This window comes from Dufourea novaeangliae, unplaced genomic scaffold (genome assembly GCF_001272555.1).
Source record: "Dufourea novaeangliae isolate 0120121106 unplaced genomic scaffold, ASM127255v1 scaffold55, whole genome shotgun sequence".
Taxonomy (NCBI): Eukaryota; Metazoa; Arthropoda; class Insecta; order Hymenoptera; family Halictidae; genus Dufourea; species Dufourea novaeangliae.
Genome location: NW_015373934.1, coordinates 793,513 through 816,008, shown reverse-complemented (window position 1 = coordinate 816,008; position 22,496 = coordinate 793,513). Strand labels below are relative to the sequence as shown.

General features: G+C 44.9%; 1 protein-coding gene across 3 annotated transcripts in view; it reads left to right on the top strand.

Moving 5' to 3' along the window:
- LOC107185258 (RNA pseudouridylate synthase domain-containing protein 2-like) overlaps positions 1 to 22,496 on the top strand; it is a 150,023-nt gene that overhangs the window by 17,061 nt on the left and 110,466 nt on the right. The window contains exon 1 of one of the 3 annotated variants that reach the window (XM_015572907.1): positions 20,845 to 21,693. The exons of the other annotated variants lie outside the window; for them this stretch is intronic. Coding sequence (XP_015428393.1) covers positions 21,541 to 21,693 — 153 coding nt within the window. The 5' untranslated portion in view covers positions 20,845 to 21,540. Of the gene's footprint in view, positions 1 to 20,844; positions 21,694 to 22,496 lie in introns of those variants that run through there. 3 annotated transcript variants of the gene reach the window in all.

Sequence of the window (22,496 nt, the reverse complement as noted above, 5' to 3'; positions counted from 1 at the left end):
AATAATCAGCGATTTGTTTATCGTACTATTAGAAGGTATAACAAAGTCTTTCTGTAAGCACTTCTGTTCTTTTCCTAAATATGCAGGTGATTACAAAAGTGGTGTAAATGAAAAAAAAAAAAAAAAAAAGAAAACTGAGTTTTTCTCTTATAAGAATTTTCGAAACGAACGATACGTGATTATTTTCATGATCGTTGGCGTAAGTATTATTTTCCTCTTGTTTATCGGCAGTATCATGTCTGACGGAACTAATTATTTATAGCATAGGGAGTTCTCCTTCCAAAGTGTGTCTTTGTCACATCGTGAAAGATCCTTGATCCATTGATCTACACCGTAAAAGTTTTTCTCGCGAAGAGTTTCTTATTACCGCGTTCGTGTTATCGAGAAATATTGATTTTCCGGTGGATGATCGTTGCACACGTTAAAGTGGAACGCGCACGTGTTGCTCTTGATTCCGAGTAACACGACGCCTGGAAAATGTCGTATGCAAATCGGCTAGAACGCACACACGGTCTGTCTGTTACAAAGCGTTGGAGGCTGTGAGGAAAATGTGTCCCCTCGTCGTTGTGTCGCATCAACGTGTCGGTGGTTTGCAAGGTGTGTCTCGTTGCGTACGATGAAAAATTGGGCGGGCAGCTGGCCGGATGAAAGGCAGAGCTTGTATCTCTAATGGAGGAAGATCGGTTTTATTATTAAACGGAATGTATCATCGAAAAATTTCATTTTCACGAGGACGTGCACCTGTATGTGGATCTTCTTACGTTGGCGGTTTACTTTTGGACCTTTGTTTATTTCTTCGAACATGAAAGTATTTTTACATTGGGGGATGATATTAAGCGTCAAGTGTGCAATTAATCGATTTTCTTCCTATTTTGCTTTTAAAAGAAAGGAATACATTGTAGATTATTTTTGAAAAATTAGAGAAGTTTCGCATAAACAAATAACCTGCGATAAATTAACTTCTCGCGTGTTCGTGCAGCGAGAACATAACTCCACTGTCGGCACGATTCAGGCTCTCTTAGTGGTCCGATTTGAAAATCGATGGAATTTTATTAAATTCTATCGTATTTGGCTACGGATATTTTAGATGATTAAATTCTATCGTATCGGCTGTATCGAATCAATCTATCGGAGGCCAATTTATAATTTTTCCTAAAATTAACAAAATTACGCGGTTTTAAAAGAAAAAACAACGTGGGGATTTTACGTAAAAATGTGCTCCTTTATTGGTGCATGAAAAATTAAAAAATCTCTTCAACTATAACTTCGTCGATTTTCAGTATTTTCTCGTGAAACTTCTACAATTAAATAAATAGATACAAAAAATCGACTTTGGAGCTTCTCAAAAGGTACGTACACACGGTCAATCGTTCTCGCGGAGTTGCCTGGACGATAAATCCTGTCTTATCGGGTACACAGCGGAATGGTCGTGTCGGTGTCGCGATTTCCCTTCCTGATAATGGAAAACGATCGGCCGTTAACCGTACGTACGCGGCCGGTTCGGTAACCCGCGAACCAGGGAATCGAGGGGGACCGAAAGTACTGATAAAATTGCGGTAAAAGTCTGCGTAAAACGGCCCACGAAATTGAAAGCTGACGCGTGACGAACACACAACGCTATTATTGCATTCAGGTGAGAAGATAAAACACTCGAACAGGATAGAGCTTGGAATTCTGAAGCTAATCATATTTGTTGGTCATTAGTTTATGAAATATTTAATGTTCAGCGCCGAGGAGCCTTCGAACATTCATGGAAGATTTACTGTATACACTTCGTTTGGAAACGGTGTATTTCAAGGGTTCTTCTAAGGGGAAATTGTATAACAACCGAGGAACATATCATTCTAGACTGTTCCAAATTTTTTAATCTACTATAAGAAATATTTTTATAACGAGCAAAATTGATGACGGACGAAATAATTGTAAATTACAATAGCCTAATCGTTCTAGATTCTAAACTGTCTGCTGATAACCAAACCCCAAGCAGAAGATGCGACATTAAACCCCTTTACAATAACAAACAAAAAGAAAATAGCTTTTTAATCTAATTTTCGCGGTGTTTGGTACCCCCGTCTCGTGTTCGCGAGGCCGCGCGAACGGGAATAAAAGAATCTATAGAAATCGCTGGACCGCGACCCGTTCTCGGACCACTTTCACCTGTGACGCGCTTGGACCGCAAGGCTGACCAGGTCTCCAACGTCGAAATAGGAGCGGTGAAGAGAGAGAGAGGGAAAAAAAGTAGAAAAATTTACAAGTCTCTGGTGGAAAACCGGTAGAAATTTTACTGGTCCGGTCTGTGGTGCCCGTTTTTAGAACCGTTCACAGTGGCGTTTCACCGTATTTCGTTGCGTTTTGGAATCCCCTATTTCCGACGAGATCGCAATAAAACGTTCGAGGAACCTTTGAAGAATACAAATAAGTTTGCATCGTTCGACATCAATCTTCGTTGTACACGATAATTCCGAACATGTACCGGGAAACCTGATGCTACGATTTGCCGTTCGAAAACTTCCATAGTCAGATCGATATTTGGAAGAAACGTTCATGAACAACACGGATGGACTGGATTTGTGGCTCCCTTTGAAAAGCCCAGGGATACACGGAAAGTGGTGTACACCCGCTGTTCTAAAATTGGGTTTTCGCCGGCGAACGCATCGAGCCCCGGGGATCACGCCGACGCAACCAATGCCCAGGCGGAATAATGACGTCAACGGGACACTAAACAATGTATCGGGTCGCGTGAGGAGGGGCACACAATATCGGGCAATTATTTTTGTCACTGCTGCGCAAGGCCCGCGTTAAAGGCATCGCGGCTGGAATAAATTGCTCCCCTTTTCAGTAAAATAGGATCATTCTGTTGCCTAGGCTAATTCCGTTCTACGACGTTTAACCCTTTCGTTTCCAGTGTCGGACATACACATGATCGTCGCGAGCAGATCCCCAGAAAATCGGTCAATTGCGTTATATAGCGAAAGAAATTTCATTTCCCCCCAAATTTATTTTTTTTTCTTGAAAATTTATTTTCCTATTGTCGGAAGATTGACCTCGAAAGAGGCGTGGAATATCTTTCTATGAGTTCGAATTATTTTGGAACATCCAGTCGATTCGCGATAGTAGAAGGCTCGATCAGGTCTAGTTGACAGTCGAGGAACTTGATCGGAGGGATGGTAAAAAGGGTAAGGTATTAGTTTCCGTAACTCTCGTGAACGGTGGTGTACAAGTATCCACAGAATGAGATTTGTCGGAGTTTCCGGAGTTTCACGGTTGAAATAATTCAGCGTGTACCGAACGGTCGAACCGAAGTCCTGTTGCAAGGTGGAGGGTATTAAGGATATCGTGTGGCGGCCTTTGGGTGAACTGACGACGGTGGTTCGCGTTTATGGTCTACTATGATGGTGGTGCCACGCACACACGTGTGGATTCCTTCACCTGGAACGTATAAACCCCGTCACTGCTGCCACGAACTCGTAAACCGGGCGAGCGGAAGCGAATGGTCCCTCGACCTGGTATAATTCAGCCGCGAAACCGGGCATATAACGATGAGATCCTATCTATCCACGAGAACTGACCATTCTAGAAGTTGCTCGGCTCGAGTCCGTTCATTGATAAAGGTAATAAGTAGGACAGGTTATGTATCCAAACTGGTCGACAAGACGTTCAGTTTTGGGGAATCTAGTGTAATTATACTAAGTCAATTATACTTAGCCAGAGTCAATCGTTTGATTGGTTGGATATGGCCAGATCTGACGCGATCATAAGTGCTTGGTCGGGACTTAAGTGTAGGGATTCTATTTCAACAGGTCTGACCAAGATCTCGTATTTGTTCTGACGTTAAATCCTGGAGATCATACTTGGCTAGATCTGACCAAATATTATCAGCGTTGGAGGAGACTATAATTGGCCAGATATGACCAAATGTTATCGGTGTTAGATGAGACCCAACCATATAGATCATACTTGGCCAGACCTGATCACAGTAGTCATTGCAGGCCAGATCTAACTATAGCCGATCATATTTGGCCAGGTCTGACTAAATGTAACCGGTGCTGGATGAAACCTAACCATGGAGATCATACTTGGCCAGACCTGATCATAGTGGTCATACCAGGCTAGATCTAACTATAGCGATCATACGAGGCCAGGTATACACACCTATCGAGTCCTAACCGTAACTGTTCCACTTCGTTGGATCTAATCCAGATCCCATAATCGATCAGTCCTATCCACAATGATCCTAATTGAACTGTTCCAACCACAACAACCCTGCTCGGGTGAACAAAAGTATCCGCGAACGAATCACGAGAGGTTAAAAACTTCCATAACGGTCCATCTTACCTTCCAGAGAACAAAAGCAATTGGCCATGTTTTACATCCTCCTCACGGACCATTCAAGCTCCAGGCGTAACGGTCTCAGCCTCTGCCAACATCATTACGTCGTTACCACCGTTTACGACTCGTAAACGGGTTCGTTGCTTCACGTACCAACAGGGGAAAGGAGATATAGAGAGAGAGACGTTTGGTTACCAGCACCTGTGCGTCGTTTCGCCTCTTATCCACCAGGCATGCGGGGGAATTACTTTCACTTAATTAGTCAGCTGGCGGGCATCTCGCGCGAGTAACGTCATCCCGTGATCTTTGCATCAGCAATCGGTGCTTGCGCAACCGTGGCGTCCCTCCCTCTGCTCCTTCCCCCGCCGAGGGGCGATCACGGGGCTATCTGCTCTCTCTTTTTCTTGCCGCTCGACAGCCCGGGAGACAAGAAGCCCGGCCTTGAACCAGAAACACAGTCAACCCATCGATCATTGGCATCGTTGCGCGTGCATCAATCGACTTGCTCTCTTCTCCCTCTTTTTCTCTCACCACGTGCTGGACCCAATTCCCGCCCCAAGTCTTACAGGGGGAACGGATTTTTTCTTTCACCTTCCGAGACCATTCGACCAAAGATGGAACTTCCTGGCAATTGGTAGTAAGTCCGTGATGTAACCTGTTACGAGGTGGCAACGCACACTTAAACCACGTAATCGCAAACACGGCTGACATAACTGCCAGGGGGAGGATGAAAATAGGATAATGAAAGGTTCGGTGTAGTTTACGAACGATCGCTGTCGAAGGATACCCGGTGGTTGGGTTTGATTTATCGTCAGTCGGTTCGACGGCGTGTCTAAATGTCATTGGACGCCGTGGAACGTGACTGGGAGCATGAAACTTGGCTGTTCGACGGTGTCCTTAAAGGGTGGTATACGTGTACATAAGACGGTGAACGTTTCCTTTTCGAATCTGTGTCTCCTCTCGTTTCGGTTCGTCGTTGAATCGAATCCTCTTTAGAAGGTAGGCATTTGTCAATCATTCACCGTGTATCGATCAGTCTCACGGCAAGTGCACTGTTTATTTGGCGAAAGATTCACCTGATATTCTTGAAACTGAAGGTCGTTTTAGTGGGTCTGCTCGAACGGTAGGTGTGAGTAAAATACAAAGCATGTTTCGTGGTGTTTCCAGTTTAATGGTGTTCCTCGATACCCTAATTCGTCATTCAGGAGCTCAACGATTCCGTCTTGTACCCTCAGTCGGCACCCGAACAGCTGTCATCTCGAGCATCTCATTCTCACGTGGTCGTTCGAATCACTCACAGTGTACCATCCATCATCATCCATACGCAGCGTGTCTCTCTCTCCGCACCTCGTCCACTTGAAAAGTTTCCAAGGAAAAACGCTCCCCTCAGTCCGGGTAAAAAATTACTCCGTCCCACGTTACCCATCCGAAAACATCAATACAATCCGAGACACGTTTTCTCATTCCTGGTGGCTCGAACCGTGTCCCCTAAATCTGGTATCTGTCATTTCCAATTCCATCCACGTCATCCCCTCTAATGTTTCCCAGAAAAAATAAAACAGAAAAGTTTCTTTTTCCATTAAAAGATTACTTGATCTAGAAAAATCCACGAGACAAATCTAGCCAATGGCGAACGTCGATATCATTCGATAGAAAAATCCTCGACGAATTCTCTGACGTTTGCTATTTGAAGGGCCTTAGCCAATGGCCAGCTAGCATTGCTACATATGATCCTCTAGTGATTGGTCTAACAGGGCGACACGCTTTCACCTGTTTCGTCGCGGTGCACACCTGCTGTTAACACGTGGACGGTAACAAGCTAGTAGAAAAGTGCCCCGGGTATCCTCTCGCCCAGGCGAGAAACCTCCCGTGGAAAACCGGGATTTGGCTGCGTGCCAGAGTCTCAGTCGTTCGAGGGTCCGTGTGTGTCCCATGGCTTGGATCTCCGCTGATTTCGGGGGAGGTGGGGCGGTGTGACGAAGGGGAAGGTGAAGGAGGCGCCTGGGCGTCCCCAGGGGCAACAGGTACCCACACATCCGCAGCCATAAGGTTCTCTTCGCCGCTGGGACGTATGCCCGGCCACGTGCTCGCGCTAAATATAATGCCCTGGCCACTGTATTCTTCCTCCTCCCGCCTGCCTACGCTCCGCGGTACCCTACCCTCTCGTTGCACGCATTCTGCTTCGCCGTCTGAAGTCACAAACTCTGGGATTAACCTCCTAACTAGGCGATTCCGCTGTCTGTTCACTTATACGGATGTATTCGAAAACGATCCATTCTGTAGAATTAATTAATTGGTTTAATTAACAGGTTGGCCCTATTGTTTCTATAAGTTACATAGGTCACATGTCGCAGGTTATATATAGACTGCGGATTTTATGCATTTGTAGCCTATAGAGCTTTGTGACATACAAGACAGAACTTTCATTGGATCCAACGAGCTTTCTATTTTATTCTGAACTCAATAAGATACTTAAGAGGAAAAATTTCTATATTTTTTTTCTGTCTTCATAAATTATTTTAGAAAATGTTGTTTTGCATAAAAATCCGCAATCTAGTTATATAATTAATCTTACAAGTTGCTTGAATGTCTAAACCACCTCGGAGAGCTTTCTGTACATTTGATTCAAAAGATTTAAATTTTCAAATCTAGAGGTATATAGTAACGGTGTGAATGTTGGAGGGTGTCTGAACTTTCTCATAGGAGCATTGATGTTAATACTCTCAAGTATATTCGAAGAGTATATTATAGAGTATTTATAGAGTAATTTTAAGAATTTCGTGTGTGCCTCTCGATGAAATTGGTGCTCCCTATTTCTTCTAAATTGCCTAGCTGAAGTCTAATGCGGTGGCTTGTCTACTGTTACAGTAGCGTTCGCGCGCTGTTAGTTGATAGTTTAGATTGAATAATGTTCTCTCGGTAGGAACCTTCCAAAGGATTCGTTTTCGAATTCTGGACTCATTAAAAAATCGAATAATCCTCTGGAATCGTTAACCCAACAGCGTTCCCAGCGATATAATCTTCAACAGGGGGGGATGAAATGTTCCTAGCAAATGGGTGTTACAGAATCAAGATTAATTTTTCGCTGTTATATTAATCCAATTTGTCACGTAAATCTGTGAGCTCTTTATTCGTCGAATTGGTTACGCAATCGTTATTGTGTGGATTTTCAAGGCATCGCCGATAGTGAAATGGTCGAACATCCACGATCGTCTGTTGACTAAAATTAGGCTTCCCGTTCGGAAGCCTTACATTCATCCTGCTATGCGATATTTCCGTATCGATTTCGTGCATCCGACACCGGTGGTTGTTGCACGATTGGTCTCGTCGATCTTTCGATGATCCCATTCTGTTTAGGTGATCTTGGAAAACTTAGAGTTAACAGTCTTCAACCCCTAGATAGCGTCAGAACCGTTAGCTGGGTCAATGCTGTCCCCTAACATTGGGTACGTAACACCCAATATTCTCTACCGTCGCTTAGTAAACAATTCGTCGATTATCAAAGGATCACCGTCGACTCGGATATAGCAACTCAAAGATCAATGATCTCTCTATAAAGTCGCATATAATTGTTATCTTCTTTATCCTGTCTTTCGTATCGATGCTTGAAACTCGCCACCGCAAAGCTATAATTACGTTCAAAGCTCTTCGACCTCAAAGGGTTAACATTCCATCGAACAGCAAAAAAAAAAAGCACCTCTTCATCCCTTGTTGAACCCCCACCCCCCCAACCAGACGTTCCTTACTCGAAGACCATCCAGCAGAATTCTCACCGAAAAAGGTCGTCTGGGGCTGGTTTATTGGATTCCACGCGGTTGTAGAGACACTGAGAAGGAATTAGAGGGACAGAAGAAGACATTGGCGGCGGCGTGGCGTTGGGGGTGTTCTTCCGGTGGACGGAGAGAGATAGAGAGAGAAAGAGACGGTTCCTATATGATTTACCATTGGAGGCTCCCCGGCGCACAGCAGTCGGGAGGATAGAAATGGGGGTGGAAAGAAAGTTCCTCCGTGTCGAGTCGGTGAAACACGACAGATGCGTATTGAATTACCCCCGCGTGTCCCAGTTTCCGCGACGGTAACCGGGCGAGTACGATTCCCTCAGCTTTCCACCGTCATTTTTCACCCGGTAAATCGTGTATGACGACCAGGATAGAGAGAGCCAGACAGAGGACCTTGCTTCATTCATCCTGGTCGCCGATTTATCATGACGGAGGGCATCGCCAGGAGAAGACAATGTCTCAATGACACTGCACATAGGTGCACCCTTCTGCCGCGGATATTTCTGTTTGACGATTCGGATGGAAGATTTCGCGCGATTTGGAGCGTGCGACGACAGCACTGATATATTCGCCTAGGTTCCCTCGATTTATCTTACTGTCCGTAGGACGCTAACGTGTGGCCCCCCTGCGCGTACGTTTAACCGTTTTGGAGACCTCCAGATGATCCATCGACGCTTGCTTCGATGGCTGATCCGAGTACCGATCGACGGTTTCGACGAAGGGTTGAATCGTGATTTAGATCGAGGATGTCGACAAGAATGGCGGTATGCTTCTGTCCCTCGTCGCTGGATCGAATTTGATTCGAGTTTCGACAAACAGCTTCGTCCATCTGTTTGCATTAGGACGAGTGATTCGAGAGACCGGAACTGTTGTTTATGTTAGACCCGATAACAAGGTAGGACGTTTCTCGGAGAGATATGTCTCTCGAGACCTATCCAGGGAACACCCAAGCGATCGATCAAAAAGCACGTCCTCTTTCGGGTAATTAATAAGTTTCATAGATTCCATCTCAATGTATGTCACTCTTACGATATATACATTAAAATTCTCTCGAATATGTGCGATGCCCATAAAAATCGATTAGTCTTCCAGTACTTTTTGCCACACGGATTCGGATCAATGTGTCTTCACAAGCTGCCAATCACAGTCCCCCAAAAAGACGTCCGTACCTGGACGGAACATCAAAGCCATTCCTTTAAGGATCGCCGGCTGAACAGTCTACAGTAGACTCGCGTTAAAGGAGCGATAGGAACGCCCCAGCTCACACGAATCACTCACATATATGCACGCACCCCACTATCGGTCGACTTCTGTAACCAAAAGTTCTGATCCAACTGGTGATCCTGCGTGCCCATTGACTCACGTTAAAGTAGCGTTTCCAGGAAAAACCCGCCTGGGGAGTTTCGGCAGCGCTACTTTAACGCGAGTCTACTGTATACCCCGAATGAAAGGCGATCGGAACGTCGAAATATCCGCAATTCTGTCATCCTTGCGTGTCTCCAGGAGGCACGCTTTCGCACATGACAGGATGGCAGCTCTTTTCAAAACCCAATTTATACATTCGTCAGGCCCGAACGACAGCGACGGCAGGGGGGGGGGAGGATTCCGTCGTAAGGAGCGAAGAAACCGTGGACGAGACGCGGAAAAGAGGCCGATGCGTAGGGAGGGGGAGGGAGCGAGGTTATGCGAATAACTCTAGTCTGGCACGGACATACTCGAGTCTGTGCCGTGTACCCCTTCCCCCCTATTTTTCTCTCTCATTTTGTCTCCCGGCCACGTCGCTGCTGTCCAGTTCCGTAACATGCCACGGCCAATTTCTGCCCCGCCGTATTTGTCTCCCTTGCCAATTTCAATGCTCCCTGGCTGTTCGTCTGCCCGCCCGCAAACACAAACGGCGATATCGCATGAAAATACGGGGCTGGGCGATGCGGCAAGAAAAACGGATTCCGGCTAGGTGGATAATTCGGCACGGTCAACGATCGCCGAAGGGGGGATGCATGCTGATGGGATTCGCGGAATCTGGACAAGATCTGTGTACTTTTCACTAAATTTCCTAGAAACTCTAGGTTTTTTTATTTTTCTGCGTCCCCAAAGAATAGTTTCGCGACGAAGAAGAAAATAGTGCGCGGAGGGCTCTCCACTTATCGGAATTTTAAAATCCGAGAATAAGGGTGGAAGATTGCTTGAAATCGTTCGCGAACCGCCCTCATTGTTAAGTTCCCGATGCATTTTCATCGTAGGGGCAGGCTGGCACGTGGTAGGGGGTTCGAACGAGCCAACAATCCCGCCTCCCTTTTCGACACCACGCTATTTAGAGCGGAGGAAGTCGACCGTTAAGGAATCAGATTTTTCATAGCGAAATCCGTCGTTGTCGCAGGGCTATCATTATGCGGGGATTTCACGAGAATCCAGCTGACGATGACAACGACTTGGTCGTTCTACGAACGATGAAAAATGGCGGACAGGCTTGCCCTGACGCGGACCCACGAAATACATTGCGGCTGGGACAAAGCTTATGCGTTCGCCACCTGATTCTCCACCGGTTTCTCACCCCCCTCCCCCCTTTACTGCAATGCAGAACAGCTGAATCTCTCGACCGCAGAACGGTTGGAACCACATTCCCGGGAAATTGTCGTTGTTGCGGCACAACTTCCGGTTTGGTCTAACCTCGCACCCTCGGATGTTCACCAGAAATACGATTCCTTTGAGATTCCTCTTGGTCCTTGTTATCGTGGATTTTTTTATCTTGAATAGTTGAATAGCAGCGATCGAACCTCGTTTTGGGGTAGGGTTCAAGCGGTCAGCTTCGTAAAATTCGAACGGGGTTGGTTAATATCACCTAACGTTGCTGTTTTAAATTTGGCTTGAATAGTAAATGTAACACCTGTCGAGATTCTCCTAAAATAAACTTGAACTTTTCTCCTAGAAAAAGGAAAATGTTCGCGGGCCTCTACTTTGGGGATTCAAAAACGGGACACGCTGTGATATGGAAGTACACTCGAAATTTCTGTTTTATTTTTGATCTCTCTGGAGTATCGCGCGAGATCTTCCGAAGTACCGACGCCTGTGTCCCACGTTCAAAAATACCGAGAGCTGGGCTCGCAGGCAATCCCTTTTCCGATCTTTCTCTGAAATTTGGTCATCTTCGAAGTAGTTCCGAGAGGATCATCCCAGTTTTCCGGCCGAGTTTCACATTCGCGAGAATAATATTCGTAAAGAAATTTTTGTATGTAAAGATATAAATTTACATATAAATGTAATGTGGTATGTAATGTTTGTAAAGAAAGTTTGTAGGGAATCCCCAGTTTCAGGATCAGTGTTGTCGAAACGTCGCGTTTTCCTCGTAGAACTGATCCCTCTTCGTCTTCTTTTTTTCACAAAGCTGCACTTTTATTAAAATCCAAAGCAAACACTGGCAATGATTTTGTTACAGGCCTGTAGTAGCTGGATCGGTATAATAAACGACATAATATTGTCGGAGAACGAGGCATCGGCTCGATAATATTTTTCCTCGCGATTTTATTTTTTAGCGTAGGTCGTGGTAGTTTCCACATGCACCATCGGTGGTGCATCTGGTCTAACGACTCGTTGTTATTTTTAACGGCGCGGCCTGGTCTCCCTTCGATTTCCCTTCCGTTTTTCGTTCCCGTTCACACACCGACGCCGATGAACAATCGACCGTTATTATGTAAAGTTGGTTCCCCGGGTGTGTGTCCGTTGACGTGTGTGTGTACGGTTTTAATTAAAAAAATTTTAACGATCCCTGCTCCGATCCATTCCGTTCGGACGATCCGAATGGAACCGATCGGAATGACTTGGCAGTTGGTGCACTCGAAGATCATATTTTAGGACGAAGTTGTTCCACGATCATATCTGGACAACTGTACCAAAAATCATTTCGATCACTATGGTTCATGCTCGGTTTATGGTTTATACCAATCGAGATTCATTGATCTATGAAGAGTGTTGTCGAACGATAGAAGAAAGTCGATGGATCGTTAGTTGGTACGGCGACAGGGTGTTTCGAGAATAAAATACGATACCCACGGTGCAACGATCCCCCTCACCAACCCCCCACACACACACGAATATGACTTGACGAACGAGAAAAAGAGCGAAACGTTCGAATGAGGGTAGGTCATGATACGGGAGCATCTGGCTGCAGTATGCCAGCGTTATTTTTACGTGAAAAACTTTTACACTGCGAGAAGAACACCGTCTCGCGCTGAACGGATTGTGCTTGCGTGGGCGAGACGAACAAGCGACACACACACACACATACACATCAATGAAATCACCAGAGCGCAGTTCACACGTTTCTCCTCGCCCTCGTAAATTGTTTGGATCGCGAGGAACAGAGAGAGAATAGGATCATCGTTTCAGGGTCGTCGCGCTTCGTCTCTGATCTTCTCCCACGCGGAGAATTGTGTGATTTTTTTTTTTCTTTTAGAAACATTTTACACGAGGGGGGCCTGTGTGTATCTTCCTTAATTTTCGAAACTCCCGGGGTGTTATCAGGACTGGCGACACCGAGAATTATCACAGGGGTTCTGAAGGTATTTTAAGGATCCAGAAAAGACGTTAAGGCCCTTCAGTATTACATACCCCATATTATTTAAGGTCCCTAGGAATTCCCAGACGATCCTGAAATTTTCTCTGTGGACCCTCAAAGATTTTCTAGGGTTCTTGGAGGATTTCCAAGGACCTCCAGAGATCTTTGAAGGTCCCAGAGGGAACCTATAGCTCTCTAATGTCTGAGTGATCCACTAAGGCCCCTAGGGATTTCCAAGCAACTTACCCCTTTCTTCGTGGCCCCTTCAAGGGATCCTGAAGAATTTGTAACGACCTCCAAGGACCTTTGAAGGTCACCCTGGGATCCCAAGTGTCTTCAAGGTCCTCCAGTGGTGCGTGAAGTCCCCTAAAAATTCCTACCTTATCCTTCCTGGTCCCTCAAGGATCATCAAAGGATCCATAAGGATTTGCAAGGACCTCCATGGATCTTTCGAAAGTTCCACAGTCTCCCAAAGATCTCCAGGGACTCTGAAGTCCCTGATGAAAAATTATTTACGGTCTCTGAAACCGTCTAAGAGTTCACGTCATTGCTAAATCAAAATAATGGCATACAGCGAAATGAATGCGTTCGTACGTGAACAATCTAAGTCTAATTTCGCCTGGTCTCGCACCGTCGTTCATGGACACACATTCACGTGTCGTTAACACGTATTATTTCTTCGCGAAGCGCAATTATATATTTGGCGCGAATACACACGCGAAGGATATAAATGAACCCTGTACCGGTGATTTATAATCTGCTCTCCCGTTGGGTCTAATCACGTATTTTGACGCGCGCAGTCGCGAGATACCTACCGATAATTCAACGACGTCTGATGGATGATCCACGTGACCGGACGTCTTTGGCATTTTACTCTAATTGCCTATTCCCATTCTTGCTGGGCCGAGCTCGTTTTCGTCGTCGTCGTCGTGCACAGTCGCCCACGCGATTTCAAGACCAGAATGAACGGCGTTCGCCACGTCTCCGCGGTTCGCGTTCCCCGACGAGCGGTCATCGTTCATCGAAAAACGATCGGACTAAGGGTGTACACCGATGACGATGACAGAGTTCCGAAAATATAGCCGGTGATTTTTCCCAATTCACAGCTACCGCGCGTACAGCGTTCAATCTCGTTGATGCAGTATTTGCAAACGTGCGGAGTATTTTGTGGACGTGAAGCACCGGAACGGCAGTTAAGTAAACAAGCATTTTCACAGTTGTTTTTAGAGGGATTTTACATATTCTTTTTTGGTTTTTACTACTCGATGCTATATCTCCGTGGTTCGCCATTTTTCCCGAATGTCCAACCGGATTAATTCAAAAGGAATTCCGGTCCACCGAAGTTCGTATCGATATCGAGTTTCTTCCGTTTTTTTTTTCAGATTTTCTACTCAAAGTTACATCGAGTTTCTTTCATTGGTCAGATTTTCTGTTTAAATGTAGGTACACGTACGTGAAATCGATTGAAAATTAGGAATAAAGAAGAATTAAAGAAGAATAGTTCGAAAATATTAAATAGTATTTGAAATATTAAGATTTTATTTCGGGTGGCTCGCTACCCCACGGTGTTACCGACGCCAAAAAATGGAAGGTTCTATGGTTAAATCGTTAACCCTTCGAGCTTACGAATACTGTAAACCAGAGAGCGTTGAAAATCGGTCGATTCAGCGCCAGGGGAATTAAACGAAAGACGATCTGTCTATTTCGTCGCCCGATTCATTTCCATCGGGGCTGAATCGCGGCGAGAACTTAATCGCCGCTAAATTTATCGATCTCTAGAACGATCATTGCCAATTTGGCTGTCCCGTGTGAATGGAATCGAACCGAGATCTGTGTGAGTGTCCTGTATGATCGCAGGGAACGTTCATTCAGTCCCGTAAAATTAGAATCATTCAAAATCCAGATATAGAATTTATATCGCGGTTCGTGACTTTCTTTCTCCATCAAGATTATCTGTCTTGCGGGGAAAGTGACGAGCTTGAAATATTTTCCTTACGTAAACGTAACAGACACGCGTCGCGTAATCGATAAATAGGCTCTCGTAATCATTCACGATCCTCGACGGTGGATTCGACACGAATTTTCCACGGTGAAAAGGCACGCTCGCCTCGGGGGCCTGTTCGAGACGAACGTCTGGGCCCAGTCGTCGTCTAGGTCCCAAAGTTCAAAGTTCAGCGCGAAAGAGAAACGATCACGGGGTCCCCGATCGTTAACGGATCACGGGAACCTTTTCGGTTGCGCAACGCGCGACGCAGTGGACGTAATTCTTGCAATAATTAATGGAAGAGATTCGATTCTTTTCCACAAACGAACAAAAACGGGCTTGGGGTCCCAAGGATGGTGAATTAAAGCGGAGAGAGAAAACGATTAGATCCGTCGACGATCGATCGACTGTCTTTATTTGGGATGAATGTAGTGGCTCTCTTGGCTAGGCAGCATTTCTGGATTTAATCAACGATATTGTACTCGATATCCGAGTTCAATAGTAGATTCTCTAGTTTTCCGACTCACCTTTTTGATAATTTAACGTGAAGGTGGTAATCTCCCAGTTTCACTTTCAACTATTCGTAGAAATATATCTTCGCGAACGAATCCCGTCTTCTTCGAGCGGGGAACACAAAAATGTAATTTGGGCAATGTCCAGAGGGACCAGGAAGAACAATCGATGTGGTGTTGGTTTGTTTAGATTCTAGTAAATCGTAGAATGACGGTATCTTTGATAGAACACAGGAGGAGGACCCGATTCTAACGGAGATGCCCTCACCTGTCCGTGATTTGTCATTTCAGACCGGTTGCATAGCTCGAACAGGGATAATTTATCGCGACGTACGCTCGAGTGCAGATCCCCCCTCTGATGTCTGGAATGGGGCATAGTGGACGTGCTATGATCTGCGATCTCCGGCCTGGTGATTGGCGCACGATGAATCCACACGACCAAGGAATCCTCTTTTCGGGGCGATACACAAACACACACGCACGTAAAGTCGACGACGAAACCGCTCGAGGCGAGACGTTTCACTTCCATGTGCCATTTCGGTCGTCTTACGTAACAAACACACACACATTGCCTGGCTCGTTCCCTCTCCCTGTCACCACTGCCGCCGTTCGTGGACGGTACACGAATTTATGTAATTAAACTTGCACGATCGTCTACCATCGATCTGTCTCTGCTCGTCGGGACGAACACAAAGGACACCACGGAAATAAAGCGGATTCCATGGATTCTCCGTGGGGGACACTGGGTGATTTTGATTTTACGGGAATGTCACTTCGACCGTGAATAATTGATATTTTCTAATGGAAACCCGCAATACTATTCATTGGGACTGTTACGCTTCGAATATTACGATTTACGCATACCACTTTCTCCGTTTGTTTGTCCGTTTTGAATTTTCCAGTCTGAGAAGATGAACGTGAATATATTTTTCGTTATGTTTTCTGGTATTACCGTCATCATAAAAAGAGGCTCAACAGACGATATAGTAAATCCTCGACGAGTGTTCGAAGGCTCCAGGGCACTGAACATTAAATATTTTATAAACTAATGGCTATATGTAGCTGAAACAAATATAAATTGGCTTCAGAATTCCAAAATCACTGTGCTAGACCACATTAAAAAATCAACGTTACACCTGAGGACCCTTCCGTGTCGATGTCGAGGAGCCTTCGAGCACTCATCGATGATTTACTGTATATAGAAATGTGTGAACGCGTGCTTTCGGTTATTACCGATTATTGCATATTACCCAAATAGGTATTTCGCATTCCACATCATTTTGATGGTCCATTTCAGCCGCGAAAAAGTGGTCGTCTCGTATAAAGACCCCGTGTCCGACACCGTTTATTCCAGTGAGATAATTTTCGGATCCCGCGAAATCGAGTCATTAATTTCAGGGTATCCATTACGGCGTATCGTTCATGGGACACTTGAAATGTCCCCTCCCCTCCTCCGATTGTGCTTTCAGACGTGGTAAATCCTTCCTCCCCCCATCCCAACAGCTTACAAATATCACGGGAGCAAATAGCCTGGAGTGCCTGGGCTCTTTGTCCGTAACGGGGAACCAGAGAAGATACGTGTGGCGACTGTATATTTCACCTTGGAAAGCCTCTCGCCGCCACCGTTCGTTTCTCTTCCCGACTCTGGAAATAAAAGACACACCAACGTTTCTATCTCTGTCTCCTTTTTGATCACGCTGTACTTCAGTTTCATTCTATAAAAACAAAAAAAGAAACGAAAAATTATTAACTCCTTGTATTTAGGTTTAATTGGCTTAACGTTAGGTTAATTAACGTGATCCTGACGTTTTATTAACCGAAATCCGAGTAAACGGGACTGCGCGAACCAGTCTTAATAATTGTTTAGATCGATATCAGAAAATGATCAATCAATCAATTATCGTGCGTAAATGTTTACGATACAGATCAAGAAAGACCCCGTCATACCTGTTGGTTCATCGAGTGAGATTTCAAAATTTTCATGGATCGATACACACACGTATCTCGCGGTGGCATTCTTGATTCGCGATTTCACGCGTGTCTGGCTTATTCCATATCGCGAACGGCGTGTTACGCGGCGTTACGTTGTCTGTTACGCAAAAAAAAAAAGAAAGAAAGAAACAACTCGCGTGACTAGAGTCTCGTGTCGATGACTGGAAATCTTGCGCGTCCAACGCACACGTCTTGTTACATGGCCTATCCATCGATCCTTGAATAATGAGCCAGGGGCGATCTAGCGATATCGGACAGCGATACAGACGATCATTAGCGATGCTTTCTAGATGATTTCGTGTTATCGAATAGGTTGTGGTGACACACACGTTGGATTTCTAATCGTGGTTTCTATTTCCATTGAATCTTAACTCATCCTGAAGGGTACAATCCGTATACAGGGTGAACCACGAATCGTGATCAGTAGAGATTACTCTTTTATCAGCTGTCCGATCGAAAATGTTTTTATCAGGTTTCAAGAGAGTTTTAACGTGATTATAGCAAATTTTTTTTTCAACTCTTTTTTTTCATGATTTTTTAAGGTCACCTTCAATTTTTTTCAAATACAATTGAGCTTCTAATCGAGCATCGTCGAGATCCTCAGTTATTTTTTTTATTCGACCAGAACGTAATTTACAGTTCGTAACGAGTGGCGATGTTAGATTCGATTCTTTCGAAATATTTATTATCACCAACATTTTTGACACGGTGTCGCGGAGTATCAATGATCGACACTGACCGATCGTGTCCTTTCACCTATCCATCGAAGTTGCAGCGTTTGTAACCTTGGGCAGAAGAGAAAACTTGTTCTCGGCGAACAGTCGAAGGTTTCGGCGTATTCATTCTTGTACACGGTATTGAACGTTTTTAAATGTGTCATTAGTGGCGTTCGCTTAACGAGGATCGGTAATTTATCGTGATATCACGGGGAGGAATGTTCCGTGTCGTCCATCAGGTATTATCGGTTCTCGCCGAAGAATGCGGTGATTAATATCGCATCATCTCGTCCACGAGGACAAGAGTCTTGTCGGTCGACGAGCTTTATCGCGTGTACCATTAAGAATAAAGGTGAAAATCGCCGAAGTCTTTTGTCCGTTCGATGATAATGACTAAATGTCATTGGAACGTTTAAATATTCGAGTATCGACACTTCATTACTGCCGTTTCAAAGTATCGAAGACAGTATTGTCAATTTGAAAACTAAGAACACCTGAGTACGAGGTGTACGAGATCTGCCCCTGAAAAATAAACGAATTTTCTTGTTTATATGATAAAAATCTGATGAACCTTTTTCGCAATATCAATCACGGATAGAATTTTTCGACGAAATTTTGTTTAATGTAGATATCGTTACTAGCGTTTTCTCGATTATTTAAAAAGTTTAGTTATTTTTAGGAGAGATCTTGCATATAGTTTATTTTCCCGAAAGGAAATTCAAACCAACCCACGAACATTTCCATTTCTCGTCGATGAAATTCGAGAACAATCTCCGTGCCCTTCGACGTCGCCGCAAAACGAACCCACAAAACATCGAAATATCGCGGCCAGTAAAAGGACACCATTCTCCTGCTCCCGTAGAATGAGCAACCTTCCCCGTCGGTGGCAATCAATCCCTGTAAACGCGATACGCATCGAATACAAAGCGGACACACGAAGAAACCCTCCGTTCCAGGGGTTTTTTGCGGAAAGGAATCCCGTCGAAACAGATCGTTCGGGATCGAATCTTCTTTTTTTTGTAAAATCTAGCAAATACGAAAGATGAAGATCGACGAAAAAAAAGATCTTTATCGTTATCGCGAAAAGCAATACGGTGCTCCGTGAACATCGGACTGCACGAACGCGCGCAACGGAATTAATATTAATATTCGACATTCGTCTCCACGCAAATGAACGTTTGGTCCATCAATATTTGCTCCAACATACGCCGCCAGGCGTGCAGCTGCTGTTTACCGACGCCTCTCATTTCTGCCTGTTTTAATGGTGCGTCGAGGCCGGTTCCGATGGGTGTACTTGTTTAAAACTCGCGGTTCGAAGTAGCCGTCGTTTTTATTCGCCGTTCATCGAAACTTCGGGCGAGCATTTATACTACCACGCAATGATTATTCTGTCGCAGTTCTAGCTCCCCTTTTCACTCGTCGATTCGGAGTACGATAAAAGGGTATAATGGCGGTTGTTTAAGCCATAATTGTAATAAACTCAAAATATTAAATCAAATATTTCTTGCAAGGTATCGTTTACAAACTAAAATTATTAAATAACAAAATAATTGCTTTCCCTTAAATATTTTGTTTCGTAATAATATCGACCGCCAATACCCTGTGCTCCCCTAATCAGAATATTCGTTTCGTTTACCGTAAAATAATTAGAGATGCTTCTTTACTTCGACGTTTTCTTTCACGTGAATATAATATAAATATTTCTGTAATAAGTAATGAAATTTCTGTGTGGGAAAAGATTCGTGTAAAAAGTATAAGATTTCTGCCTGATCTCAGTTAAGGGTTAATCCGTACTGTCTGGACACACCGTTTCGATGAAACACTCCACGAACATGTTCATCCATCGTCGTCGTTATAAAAGTTTTGTTGAAAAGTGACCATAACTACCGTTCCCATATAATGTTGTTATTATTATTAATCAGGACTTAGCCAGGTGAACGTGTTGTACACAGGGTCAACCACTTTTCGAGATTCCCTCGTTTTTTTCCTCTTCTTCATTGATGGCTTTTTAATCAGTGTCGTCGTCGAGACACCGTCGATAAATATGTGATTCGTTAGGGGAGATCGAGGCGCGATATGGGATCTCGTTTGATAGTCTACGAGAGTATCCCGCCCGCCGGCGTCCGCGAAGTTAGATACAGTTTAGATCCCACCGGGGTGTATGCCCAATTTTAGATTAAGCCTCACGTCGGACGGTAATTATATTTAACGAGAACGTAAATAATTCCTGGCGAGTTTCCTGCGAGTCGTTTGGAAAATTGTACCGTGCGGGTAATTTAATCGACAACGATTCCCTTCGGTCGGACCCGGAATCGTGGTGCAAAATTGTTTTTCTGATTCTCTGAATGGACATAATAATAATAATATAATAACGATTCGAAAACATTTTGGTTACTTACAACGAAGAATACTTTTCTCAAAATTTCAGTCGTTTTTCAAAATTATCTTTCGTTTCGTTCTTCTTCGTGTGACCTCATTTAGCAATTCATAATCTTTGGAGAAAACATAATACAGGATTTCACCTTCGCCAGTTTTTCTTTTCTTCCGCGAGCTCGAGTACAACATGTCTATTCGAGAAGAAACGTCGGAGCAATGTTTACGTCCTGTGTGTCGCACGTATAGTAGAAAATACGAGAAAGGAGGGGTTGAAAATAGGGAAGGCAGCGATCAAGGAGAAGAAAAAAAAGCGTTGGAGGAGAAGGTAGGGGGGCAGATAAGGCGGAAAATGTCAGGTAGGAAAAGTCAAACGTATCAAACGTTTCTAGCCGGGGATCGACGGAAAATGGAGGGGTTGCCATCCCCCGCGGAAGGGGAGTTTGCTGTATGAAACTAGAGAGAAAGAGAGAGAGAGAGGGAACGGTCTGTCGGCCTAGAAGCAGAGAGCTCGATCGCGCGCGCCTCTTGGGTGGGAGGGGGAGGCAGGGACGCGGCCATGTGCTCGCGCGTCGACGCTCGATCGTTGATCAGTCGTTGCCGCGCGCTCCCGGAGAGCACGTCGTGTGTTTTCCTCCCTCCTCCCCCCGGCCGATACGTGGTGTTTTTTTTTAACTCCGTTCGAAAAAATCGGTGTTCGATCGACGACAAAACCGGTGTCAACGTACGCGCAGAAACACACGCAAAGATATCCTCGAGCAGGATATAAACAGCCCCTTCGAAGGGTGGTCGCGATTAAAAAATAAAGAAAGAAGAAGAGCAAAACCACACGTACACAAAATTCGATCCCTACGATGACGTCAGTGTGCGACAAGTGTTAGCGCGTGTGACATCCATATCGTCCCCATCGCTGACGATCGAAGAGAAGGAAAAAAAAAGAAAAGAAAGAGAATCGTTCGATCACTGGGGTGTTTCGCGAAAGATGCCAATGTGATTCCTGTTTCTCGATCCCCCACGTCACGACACACGTTCCTTAGGGGACGTTATCTCTCGATCCTCTCCCTCCCGTCCCTCGTTTTACGAAGTTTTTTTCTTTTATTGTTATTCTTTCGACGGATATTGTCGTACGTCGAATACGTGTGCATCGAGATTTTAATACATACACACACACACACACAAATACACATCCTTCATCCCTTAACCCAACCGTCAGTGTAATTGCGTTATTCGTAACGGTCGTGTGACGCATCCTGGCGCGTTGTTCTCGCCGTACAGTGGAATAGTCGACGATCGTGCCGCGATCATGCACCACACGGCGCCCTGGTACCTACCCTGGGGCCTGAAGCTGGTGCCGCTTCCGATCCCGCCTGGACATCCTGCTTCCGGCATACCGAACCCGGCCGGTCTGCATCTACTCGCACCGTTGCCGGGGATCTATGCACCTGAGCCGCGAAAGGTAAGAGTTCTCGTTCGTTTCACGGGATTGGTTATTGTTCCCGAGGAACCGTCGATCCATTGCGCGATATAATTGAAACGATCGATCTTTTGATCTTATCATCGGTTGGATCTATGCTCCGATTCTCGATCCCGAGGAATAGTCGATCGCGACAAATTGTTGATTTCGAAAGATTGTTGATCCCGAAAAATTGTCGATCTCGAGGAATAGTCGGTCAGGATAAATTGTAGATCTCCAAAGATTGTCGATCCCGAGAGATTGTTGATCCATCGACCGATCTGAATCAAACGATCGATTCTTTGATTTTATTATTAGTTAGATACATGCCCCGATTATCAATCCAAGGAACCATCGAACCGTCGTGCAACGGAATTCAAGGGATCGATCCTTTATACTGTATAATATACAGTCGTGACGTGTGTTGAAATCGACGAAAACTGTGATCATGGTACAAGGCAAACGAAAATGTTTTTTCTTCTTCCTTTTTTATTTATGAGGAGCTTTGTTTTTAAAGAATACGCCATTACCAGGTATCAGAAGCATAAATACGAATCGGTTCATTGTCCCTTTCTTGTTGTTCTTTTTTTTTTTAAATTACATATCGAACTACTCGTTTGCCCGCCATTACGAGTCCGCACAAGCGAAACTCTGATTAAAGCTTCATGGTTCGCCGTGCCCGGCCGTTGCTGCCGATCGTAAAAGGTTAAACGGGAGGGGTAAACGCTCGTGGACGTAAAGCTCGGCTGTAAACGAAGCTTTTATTGGTTTACGTTAGCTGTTAACCACGCGGACCATTAGCCCGT